At 34.5% G+C, this 12,231-nt stretch overlaps 2 protein-coding genes across 6 annotated transcripts in view; one reads left to right on the top strand and one right to left on the bottom strand.

Moving 5' to 3' along the window:
- Window positions 1-1,577: 1,577 nt before the first annotated feature.
- LOC126747097 (uncharacterized) overlaps window positions 1,578-12,231 on the bottom strand; it is a 326,191-nt gene continuing 315,537 nt past the window's right edge. Inside the window, exon 2 of the mRNA XM_050455596.1 lies at window positions 1,578-2,418. Within this exon, the coding sequence (XP_050311553.1) occupies window positions 1,653-2,418 (766 nt within the window). The 3' untranslated portion in view covers window positions 1,578-1,652. The remainder of the gene's footprint in view (window positions 2,419-12,231) is intronic.
- Window positions 8,848-12,231, top strand: part of LOC126747041 (protein boule-like) — a 69,406-nt gene continuing 66,022 nt past the window's right edge. For 2 of the 5 annotated variants that reach the window (XM_050455531.1, XM_050455540.1), the window contains exon 1: window positions 8,848-9,048. Coding sequence is in view for 2 of the 5 variants with exons in the window: in XM_050455526.1 (XP_050311483.1) it covers window positions 9,748-9,751 (4 nt within the window). In the remaining 3 variants the exon portion in view is untranslated. Of the gene's footprint in view, window positions 9,049-9,469; window positions 9,599-9,631; window positions 9,752-12,231 lie in introns of those variants that run through there. The other 3 variants (XM_050455548.1, XM_050455526.1, XM_050455555.1) reach the window with 3 other exon arrangements.

Genomic DNA, 12,231 nt, shown 5'->3' with positions numbered 1-12,231 from the left:
GGAGTCTTGTATCAATTTTCCATAATTAATGTATTCTTTAATGATTTTATTTGGACAATTTCTACATAAATTGTTCTGATCCCCTATTTCAATGAAAGTTGGATAATGATCCGTTATCTTGTAATTTAACAAATAAGCTTTAATATTTTCAGAATTTCCGGATTTAACAAAGTAGGGGTCTAGACAGGATTTCTGTAAATTTCTCTCCCAAGTGCAAACATTATTTACGTACGAAACATAGGAGTTTGCATTAAGAAGGTTAAGATATTCTTGAACATCATTTAAATCTTGTTTTTCCTTTAGGATATTAATATTAATATCCCCACAAATAACGTGAACATCCAACCTAGGCAACTCAGATAAATAATGAAGCAAGTCTGCATTAAAAACGTCAGCATCTGTGGACGGTAGTCTGTATATAGCAGTAATTTAAAAAGATTCATTTTTTTGTTGAGTTAGATCAATATCAATAAAATTTATATTTGACAATTTTTTTATTTCATATTTATAACTGAACTTTTGACTAATGTATACAAGAACACCGTCATTTTTATTAATATTGCCATGATTGTAAAGCAAATCATATCCTGAAATATTTAAAATATGTGTGTTTAATATCTGAAAAGTTTCTGTCAATACTATGATATCAAAATTTACCTCAATCTGTGACAATAAGAGCAATAAATTATCAAGATTTTTAACAGCACTACAGATATTTAGTTGAAATATTTTTATGGAATTATGATTAAAACATTTTGAGTTAATACTGTTTAAATCACTGCACAATATGGTTTTATACTCGTTAGCTTCAAAGTTTAATATATATGGATCCATTTTCCTTTTGTAATTAATTTAAACTAAAAACTATATTTAATATTTACTAAATTACCTACTAAAATTTTACACTTTTTTTTTGTTTGTTATTGTGCGCTTACCCGATTAGTTTTTAGACCTTGTTTTAATTCTATTTGCATCAGATAACGACGAAGTTTTGGTTTTAGTTAAAGGCTTTTTACTTGAATTAATTGCTGACTTAATTTCAAACATTTTAAGCTAAATATGTGTAGGTCGAAATTTATTTATAAATTTTTTATGGCAATTTTTGCATTTTTCTCAAGAAATACCAAAATTTCACACTTAAACGGTAATAGAGCGCAAGTTACAATTATTAGTATCGGAGTTTCAAAGTTTATTTTGTTTTGTCTAATGTGTATTAATAAAAATACGATCAATTCCAAGCTTCTGTGTAAACTTATAGACAAAATAGAGACATTGAAACGCCCTTTATTTTTAGATATCACTCATGCCGATGCCTGGTCAATTTTCAGAACTATGGCCTTTTTTGTGCGGCAGGTCATGTAAACAAAAATTATTAGACTGAGACCTCTCATAAGCCAATAAGAGCCCCGATTGTGGGGTTATTTTAGGTTTTAATGTTAAATAAAACACAATTTTGTTTTAACTATTTATTGTTCATGTTTAAAATGCAATCCATTATTTCTAATACAGGCCCGAGCCCTTTTTGTTACTTCGGTGGTGGTTACTCTTATGGTCACATCTTCTTTCATCCTGTCAAATGCTTCATTTATTTTGAGAATCAACTCTTCTCTTGTTCTTATTTCGGTGGTGTATACAAGCTCCTTTGCCCGGCCTCATATGAAAAAATCCAACGGAGTTAGGTCAGGCGATCGAGGAGGCCAAGGAAAGGTTCCGCCTCTACCGATCCAACTGTCCGGAAAACAGTCGTCTAAGTAATTCCTGACAGCGAAGGACCAATGCGCTGGACAACCATCTTGCTGAAAGATTATTGGTCTTTCTCGTTCCAATAATCCAGCTTCGTCTAGAAGAACGGGGATATCATTTTGTAGAAAATCTAAATAGTTGGCACCATTTAAATTCTCTGGTAGAAAATGTGGCCCAATAATAGTCCTGACTATTACTTCGGCCCACATATCGACCGAAAATCTGTTCTGAAATGATTTTTGTTTTTTCCAGTGCGAATTTGCATCTTTGGCAGCCCATTCGTGGAGGTTGTGGAAGTTGGTAATACCCTCCCTGGAAAAATTGGACTCGTCTGTCCACAAGATACTTCTTAAGAATAACGGGTCCTCGATGTCTATGTTCAATAAAAAGCGGCAGAACTGAATTCGTCTTGCAGGGTCTTCTCCTTGACCCCCGTACCATGAAAGGGACTGTCCATCTTTCTTCATGGTCGTCCACACCTTCCATCTAGAAAGGCCAAGGTCTTCAGCTACTTTTCTGACGCTTGCAGTAGGGTTTGCGGTAAAAGCTTCCAGTATTTGCTCCTCAATCTCTACATTATTATGGCCAGAGTTGACTCCACGTGCCGGATTATTCCCAATGCCAACTTCAGTAAGACGGCGAAAGGTGTTTTGAAACACCCTGAAGTTTGGTAACCTCCGATCTGGATAACGTTCCTGGTACAAGCGTCGTGTGCCAAAGCTCCATTACCGTTAGCGCCTCCATATGTGAAGACAATGTCAGCGTACTCTTGGTTGGTAAATTCCATTTTACAATACTGTTTAATAAAACGGCCAGAAACTCGATTTAAAAAACAGTGGATGCAGTCAGTACGAAGTTGATAATCTTACAAAATTAGAGGCGAGAGTGAAACTAAACAACAAGAGGCTAAAATCACACGTTTTTATTTATTAAGCGAGTACCTAACTTGTAACCCCCACCCCAAAGTACCTACTAGGTACCCCTTACCCTACAGTATCTACTATTAGGTACCTCTGCTTAATTTTGTTTTTATTACTTTTTATTTACCTGAACTGTCCCATAATAGAAAACCAATCCAGTAAGTTTTGTTTACATAACCTGCAGCACAAAAGAGGCCATAATTCTGAGAATTGGCCAGGCATTGGCATGAGTTGATATCTTAAAATAAAAGGCAGAAGCTAGGCATATTTTTAGAGAGGTTTAAACGACGAAAGCATTTTCATAACAATTATTTAAACATAAAACAAAGCATTTTTATTTTAACTCCATATTTATTTTTTACGTTTAAATATCTCTATTTTTTCTAATAAGTTTACACATAAGCTTGAAATTGATCGTATTTTTATTAATACACATTAGACAAAACAAAATAAACTTTGAAACTCCGATACTAATTGTAACTTGCGCTCTATTACCGTTTAAGTGTGAAATTTTGGTATTTCTTGAGAAAAATGCAAAAATTGCCATAAAAAATTTATAAACAAATTTCGACCTACACATATTTAGCTTAAAATGTTTGAAATTAAGTCAGCTATCACCCCCTTAAAGGATTGCATCTAGCTTTCGGACACCCTGTAGTTTTTTTGTTACATCTCTATAGTAAAACTGTTTTTGTTATGCAGAAATTTAATTTCATTATAAAAATATCCGTCAACTTTCTGATAAGATATTTCATATAAATGGACAAAGACAGAATTGTCAAAAAATCATTCTTAGGACCCTTGTACTACATGTTAATATTAATGTAATTGTTTATTTGGAAAAAAAACCATTAATACAAAATTTCATAAAAAATAACTTAATTTATACATTTAAAATAGTCAAATTATACCCTTCGCTCTTCCTAGACACAGGTACGATATTGTGTTGCGGTATTCTTGGACCTAGCCAAGGCCTTGGATACAGTGCCCCATCAAAGATTGCTTGAATGGTATAAGAGGTCTTGCCTATGAAATATTTAAAAACTACTTCACGTAAAGAAAAAAAAATACTAAAGATGGACGATATATTTAGTGACACACCTATACTGTTGAAATGGAAGTTCTACAAGGCACAGTGTTGAGCCCATTGTCATTTACACTCTACATAAAGTCGTTACTAAAAATTACTGAAATAGACTGAACCAAAAATTACTGAACTTATATGACACATGGAAAGCTGCGAAAGAGAAAGCAGAGAAAGGACTGGCAAAAATCAAAATTTGGCTAAAACAAAATCATTGATAAACCCACTTTTATTGCTTTCTCACTAAATAATTCAAATAAGTCAAATTTAAATCTATGAAGTATTAAAAATAATAACAAAATATGTAATGATAGTGTTTTTGATATAAAGGGGGTAGATAAAGTAATCTACTTAGAACTTTAAGTGGCATGATCAAGGTGTGACTGGACTTAGATGCTTTATTCATATATTTTATGAACTGAGAAAATTTATAAATAATGAACAACTTATTATGATATACAAAACAAAACATTGGTTGAATTAATAATTAGATATGGTAACCTAGTTTGGGGTGCATTACATGATAATCCTCTTCACGCAGTAAGTCTAATGCAACATTACATGTTATGAGGATCATATAGAAGAATATATATAGATTTTTTTAACTCTAACTTGAAAGATCTGTCTAATAATTTTACAAACCAATTGACTTACCTTATAGTTTAAATGTTGTAGTTAATAATCCAACTAGAATAACTTCTAACTCTACCACTCAAATTGACTATGTGTGCACCAACATAGATGCAAATGATTTTAATTGTAATGTTATAAATTCAGGGCTCTCTGACCATGAAGCTATTGCAAGTGATTTTTGCATAGGTCACAAGAGTCAAATGAGGGGAAAGAGAAGGGGCAGAATTTATAGCAAAAAAAAAACTATAGTAGAATAAAAATTGCAACTGGGTAGAGTAGAGGATTGGCAGCGCGTTTTGTCTACTGCAGGCCCTTTAGAGTCATTTCACGCAATTATTTGTGAAAATTTTAATAAATGTTTTCAGATAAAAACCTTAAAAACGAAAACAAAAAAAAAATTGGATTACCAAGGGTCTTAAGGTGTCTGCTAGAAATCTTAGATCACTGCATTATATTCGGAAATTGTATATAAATAACATTGCTTTTATTAACTATTTTAACAAATATAGAGCACTGTACAGACTAACAATTAAGACTGAAAAGCAAAAATACTTTAAAAGTCGCTTAGGTAATTCAAATAATGTTCAGGGGGAGGCATATGTATCAAATTGTTGGCTGTTTTTTATAGAAGAAGAAAACTTTTTTTTGTGTTGCATTATAATTGGGAATCTTTCTTTACATATTATTTACATACTTATTATTTTTTTTTTGCCTTGCGGCAATCACACTCCCGTTTTACGGGGAACATTCACTTATCCCAGATATCTAAGATATCAAAAGGATTAAGCTCTGAGGGGACCCTTTCCAGGTTGTCGGGCCCTGGATGGTGTTCGGTCTTCTGTACCCATGAACTTTCTGACGACCCGTGCTGTCCCCAGTAGCACCGCTTTTTGCATGTTTTTGTAGTGGTGCTCACTTAGTCCCAGTTGTTTGAGGTTCTCTACAAGGGTTTTTGGTATAAGTCCAGTTGACGAGATTATTATCGGAATTGTTTGAACATGCTCCATCTCCCATTGCCGTCTGATTTGCCCTTCAAGATCTCGATATTTGATGATCTTTTCGTTGTATTTTCCTTGGAGGTTATTGTTGTTAGGTATAGAAACATCAATCAGCGTAGTTCTCCTTAGTCGCTTTTCCACCAGGATAAGATCTGGTCTATTGTTGACAGTTCTTTGGTCGGTGAGAACAGTTCGGTCCCAGTACAATTTATACTCGCCATTTTCAAGAACTGGCTCTGGAGTATAATTGTAATATGGAACTTTGTCCGTCCTCAAGAGGTTCAGTTTAACTGCAAGTTCTTGGTGCAGTATTTTTCCATTTCAGTATTTATATATTATTATTATTATTATTATTATTATTATTATTATTATTATTATTATTATTATTATTATTATTATTATTATTATTATTATTATTATTATTATTATTATTGTATACAGTGAGGGTTAGGATATAATTTATTTAGTAGGTAATTTTGTTAGAATGGGCCGAGATACAGCAGAGACATCCCATAAATAAATAAATAAACCATAGGACTATTTCTATTTATGTTTATGTTTTTCAAAGCAAACCAAACAAACTATGGAAAATGCTAGAAAGATTGCCACTGTTTTAATGTTTAAGAAACTCAAAACCAAACAAAAACGACCTGGTTCCATTGTAAGGGTTTTCGTTTTTGTTGCAATCAGTTTGTGGCTTTTATAGTCGGGGCATATAAGCAAACAAATTTAAAATATTGTATTAAAGTTTGATGTTATCCTTCTACTATTCTTACTCGACCATCAAAATAAAATTACCAAATTAAAATATCCACAAAAAATTAAAATTAAAAATGAGTAACCACAAATTTACAAAAACTAAACCGCAAAAATACAAAATTAGGTCTGGAATCTTAGGAAGAATCTATTTGACCGAGATTCCAATTTAAAATCCCAGTTAGTCCGATGCCTCGTGGGTAAAAACATAGATTTTAAGGAACCAAACCTATTGAAACACTAATTTTCTGCAATTTTTTTTTTTATGGTAAACACAAGCACAAGAGGAAAGTCCTATGTCACTCTTGGAGTGGTGCTTGCGCGAAGATATTTGTGGGCATTTATCTTGAATCGCTGTAGGTGAAAATGTGAAATATGTGAGAAGGAAGCCCGTTCCACAAAGAAGATGTTCTCCAGATGAATGAGTCCCGATACAGCGACGTCCTTGGGGTAGGCAGGTGGACTCGATGTTGATGAGCCGCAACTGCTAGACGCGTCCTTCTTGCCGGAACAGCCCTGGGTGGAATCAAACCTGCCAGCTCAGAGGAGCACTTACCGTGATAATAACGGTAGAATAAACAGAGATCTGCCACCTTTTTCCTGTGCTCCAGACTATCCAGACTCTTTGTCAGTTCTGGTTTGTCGATAAGACGAATAGCTCTCTTCTGTATAGAATCTAGCAGGTTTAAACTATGCTTGGGTGCAGAGCTCCATACATGCGAGCAATACTCGAGGGAAGGGCGTATTTGAGCCTTATAAAGAGTCAGCAGCTGTTCTGGTGTATACAGTTTTTTTCGTTTTGAAAAGCACTCCGAGTTTTTTGGAAGCCGCCCTGGCGACCTCGGCAACGTGGTCATGCCAGGACACACTGTTGGTGACCTCGACTCCTAGAAGATGTAAAGATGATTTCATTGGCAATGTTTTCCCTGCCATAACCAGCTCCGGGCCACCAAGGTTAGTCTTCATCGTAAATACTGCAGCCTGCGTTTTTTTAGCGTTAAAATTGACCAAATTGTTATTGCCCCACTCCAAGATTGCTCTAATATCGTTGTTGGTTGAAGCTACTTGTTGCTGCCTAAGATTCTGAGACGGCTGTCGTTGGTTTGGCGGACTTAAATGTGGAAATAAGTGTGCTATCGTCCGCAAAGCTGTAGATTGGATTGACAGTGGTTCCTAGCAAATCGTTGATATATATCAAGAAAAGGGTGGGGGATAGAATGCATCCTTGAGGGAATCCAGCGTTAATGTTAAATTTGTCGGAAAGGTATCCATCGACGGCTACTTGGATTGTTCGTTGTTCAAGAAAACTTTTGATCCAATTCAATAATGAGTTTTGTATGCCGATTGAGGAGAGCTTGGTTAGTAGTCCCTCATGCCACACTCTGTCAAATGCCTTGGAAATGTCAAGAGCGACTGAGCGGGACTCGCTGTGCTTCTCCATGGCCTCCGTCCACAAGTGTGTGACGTAGGCCAGAAGATCGCCGGTGGATCTAAGCTTTCGGAAGCCGTATTGATGATCGCTGATTAGTCCAGATGATTCCAGATATCTTAACAGTTGTTGGTTGACTGCTTTCTCCATAATCTTCGATATTACTGGAACTAGTGCAATCGGGCGGTAATTGGAGGGCATCGTCTTCTTACCCTTTTTGGGTATAGCTTGCACTCGAGCAGTTTTCCAGCTTGTTGGAAATTGGCCCTGCTTATACGATGTCGTGACCGTCTACATAAGGAAGGAGTCAATTCGTCTGCACAACGTTTTAGTATTAGGGCTGGAATTCCATCGGGTCCAGAAGCTTTGTTGGTGTCTACGCTTTTAAGAATTTTATTTATAATTCGTTGGGGGAACGAAATTTCTCCCATCGATGAATTGACCCTTGGCAAATATGGTGGTGTTTTGCCTTGCTAGTGCAGAGTAGAATTGGACGCGAAGAGTTTACCGAGTAAGTTGGCTTTTTTTCATCTGCTGTTAGGGGTGGCAAGGCCGACTTAGCAAATCCTTGACTAACGGCTTTCGATACCGACCAGAAAGATCTTGTTCCATTTGGGCAGTTTAGCAGTTTGTTTTTGATCCTGTTGTTGTGACTCTATTTGCGTTGATCAATAATTCGCTTGCAGCTATTTCTGGAGGCTAAAAAGTTCCTCCGATTTTCGATGGAAGGATGTTGACGCCATTTGCGATATGCTGCGTTTTTAGTGTTTACTGCCTTTTTGCAATTCAGGTTGAACCATTGCTTGTTAAATTATTACTTTGTTACATTAAAATTAGTACAGTACACGACTAAATTTTTAATATGTTTTAGTTAAACACATAATTTTCGTAAAATACCTATTTATACATTTCGCATCGATGTTCCTAAGCATGATTAAATTAGCTGAACATCTTGGCAACATCGTAAATTATTTTGCATTTTATTGCTGTCTCCCTGTTATTTTCATATGAGGCCTGTGATTGGTCTGGTTGAAAAAAACAAGAAGACTTTTTCACGGCGGGAAACTTAAAATCACTTTATAACAAAGGCGTGATTAGTGGCTAAAATATGTTGTGAAAAATTGAGAAGATATGTTAAAAACATAAATAAATATATTTTATTTGTGCACGCGTTAGTAATTAAGTAAAATGCACTTTTTATTAATAAATACAATGCGGACGGCAAACGAAATGCCAGGTAAAACTGTCACTTTCAAAATCGAATAGAATGCGTTGGAATGCGATTAGAAGACAATCGAATTTGTTTATTATTTTTTCGAGTTTTGAAGTTTTTGAGTTTTCCTGTTTCTGTTCGCGTTTGTGTTAATTTTAATTTGAAGAAAATGCTTTTAGGAACAGCAAGTTTACATTAGGAACCCTTCCATTTTTATATTAAATCTAAGAAATTGTACAATTAGAAAATCCCGGACCGATTTTACTTGAAAGGTAAGCGCACGGTTTTTTCGTATTTTCCGGCGGCAGATATCAAGGAACGAGAAACGAGAAAGCAATTAATATTCAGATAATCACCCGTTCGGACGGGGCTATAAATTTATTTTTGAGATTTCGCAACGTTGCTCTAGTGATTAAAAAGAGCTCTATCTATTGTATGTTATATGGAAACTTGCCAAATATTCTTCAATACCATTATAATATTTACCGATATATTTCCGCCTAACAGTATTTACTAACAGTGTGATAAATTCCATAAAACAATCATCAAGTGGTATTTATTTTTGAAAAAAGTAATTAAAATAGCCGGCTCAGAGGGTAATAAAACAGAAAATTATTATATTAAGGGGATAGAATTGTTCGTGTGGCAACGTCGCAGCAGTAAGTGTTACGTCACAGTTTCCAACGCTCCGATTGGTGGACGCCATCTTATCGACAGTTTAGTTGTTGAAGTATAGAAGTACGGAGTAGTTTTAAGTTTTTTTTAGTGATAAAATATCGAAAAACCGATTAAATGTGCGTGATAGGGCCCCAGAAGCTGCAAGTAAGGGTATATTCCGTAAATCGCGGAAACTAACCAATAGTCCATACAGTTTTGTGTCGAAAATCCGCAGCTTTACTGCAGTGTTTTCCTTTGGTGCATTGTTCGGTGGCCCCCCTACGGGTCTCCCTTTAGGGCCTTTATAAGCAGGAATGGGTAAACTGCCATTGATTAACATTTAATTTCGATGTTTTTCTTTTATTATTTTCGCATGTCTTAGTTTAAACGGGACGGTTTTTTTTGTCCTATTTTGTTTTCTATTGATTGGTTTAATTGAACAAAGTGAAAGGAGCTAGATCCGCTTGCATTCTCTGTTAAAAATCAGTTGGAAAGCGATGAATGCGGAAATGGGCCACGGAAACTGGGTCAAGTCTAGGGAAATTATTGAGGGATTCTATGCTGCCTTCCTATATAATCTTATGAATTTTTTTTCTTAAATTTTTATTGATTTGATTTTCCTGTAGTGGAATTTTTAGTTTTTATAAGAAAAAATAAATATTATGGCCTGCATATCATCCAAAGATGACTAAGAGTGTTAGTGGCTTATATATGTTCTTTGTTTGATGCCAATATAGTGTACATTATTTTTGTTTGGCACTGATAAGACTGATAATACTTAAAAAGTTAGTAAGCACCAAAAAAATTAATTATCTAATTATTGATCATATCAGGTTATTATCACATCATTTGATTAAGTGGGTCACTCAAAGCAGTATTAAACAATTAACATTTATAGGTAATTTTGGACACTAACACATAATCAGGTGATAATTCAGCACCCTTGTGTGTTCTTCCAGGCAAAATTGGCCTATCCTTATTGGCAATGTGGTATAAAAGTGAGCAAGGGACCAAAAATTCAATATTTTCATGAAAAATTCAATTATACTCTTGGGAATTAGCTCAACTATAAATAGTTGAATTTTTATCCTCGCTTTAGAGTTTTTCAGCCAAGATACAAATATTATTACATTTTGTAATTTTTTAAGCAATATAGATATTATCTTATCATTAAGTAATTTAGTTAAATGAATCACCTGTATTATTTTTGAGTTGCTATAAACTGTAATATCTTAAACACCAGAAATTGATTTTTCCCAAGTTCTCTTTGTTTGGATTTTTTTATATATTCACCTCTCGTCATTGGTACATTGTTTTAATGAAGAATTTCTAGAGTAAAATAGGATGTTTTGTAAGTTTGTTTAGATAAAATGTCTGATTTCTTAACAACTTCATATTGTATAAGAAAAATCTATATTGTTGTGACAAATTTATAATTCTTTTACTTATTTTAGTGGGTACTATATCACTATTTCAGTAAAAAATCATTTAAAAATTACCATCTCATGCAAGGTTTCGAAAGTATGATATTTATATAAATGCTGGATATATATGCAAATCTTGATACTTATGTTTACTTTTTGTTATTATCTACTTTTCTGTCTTTAATAAATAGTGCAAAGATATTTTTTCAAGTCAAAGTCAAGTATACGTCAAGTCAAAATATACTTTTTTATTTGCTAAGTTTACAAATTTATGCTAAAAGCTTCCTAATCCTAGAATTTATAATACAAGTATTTATTTGGTTATACAGGATACAGGACAAAAACAGAATACAGAATCGATTTTGATTGTACATAGAAGCATATTTTATATAAACAAAGAAAAAACCAAATAATTTTAAATATTAAAATGAATCGTTAAAATACTCTTCAATGCTGTAGTAAGCTTTTGGTAAGAATAATTTCTTTAGTTCTCTCCTAAACTTTTTAAGGTCTGTAACAGTCCTAATCGAAAAAGGAACATGATTAAATATTTTACGACTTATAAATATAAGAGAGTTTCTCGTAAGTGAGGAGGTGGGGATTGGAAGAGATAAGTTGCCCACTTGACGAGTATTATGACTGGTGCAGGATGGTGGACTTACGGACTTATGTATGAGTGTTGCAGTTTCCAATATAAAGAGTGACAAAACTATTAAAATTCTTTCAGCTACAAAAAGAGGTCTACAAGAGACTCTCAGACCAACACCACACAGATACCTTAATGCTTTTTTCTGAATAGTAAAAATCATGTTAAGGAGTCCCTTAGAGCACAAACCCCAAAATGGCAACCCATAATGGATATGAGAGTCTATTAAGGCGAAATAAACTGAACGAGCAAACAACCCCTCCAACTCATGCCTGGCAACCCTGACTGCAAAACAACCAGAAGAAAGCTTAGCAGCGAGGCCCAAAACGTGGTTGTCAAACCTTAAACTCTCATCAATGAAGAGGCCGAGAAATTGACAATAATCCCTACCATGTAGTGGGCTCTGCTCATCAAACAAAAAACCCTCTACATTACACTTAAAGTTCAGAACAAAAGTCTTATCAACATTGAATACAAGCTGATTGCAGATGCACCACTCTTTAATTTTGTGAAGGTCCTCTACTATGAGAGATCTGACTACTTTTTGATCTTTGTTATGTCACAGAATTGTAGTATCATCGGCAAACTGAACCACTAGTCCATGCAGTGATAGAGAGCTTAAGTCATTAACATATAATAAAAACAAAATAGGACCCAACACTGACCCTTGAGGTACACCACATTTAAGATGTGCTAGCCCTGACGAAAATCCAGATGCAACTACCCTC

The sequence above is a fragment of the Anthonomus grandis genome, chromosome 2 (assembly GCF_022605725.1).
Source record: "Anthonomus grandis grandis chromosome 2, icAntGran1.3, whole genome shotgun sequence".
Taxonomy (NCBI): Eukaryota; Metazoa; Arthropoda; class Insecta; order Coleoptera; family Curculionidae; genus Anthonomus; species Anthonomus grandis.
Note: the sequence above shows the minus strand (reverse complement) of the source record. Positions and strands in the feature narration are given on the sequence as shown.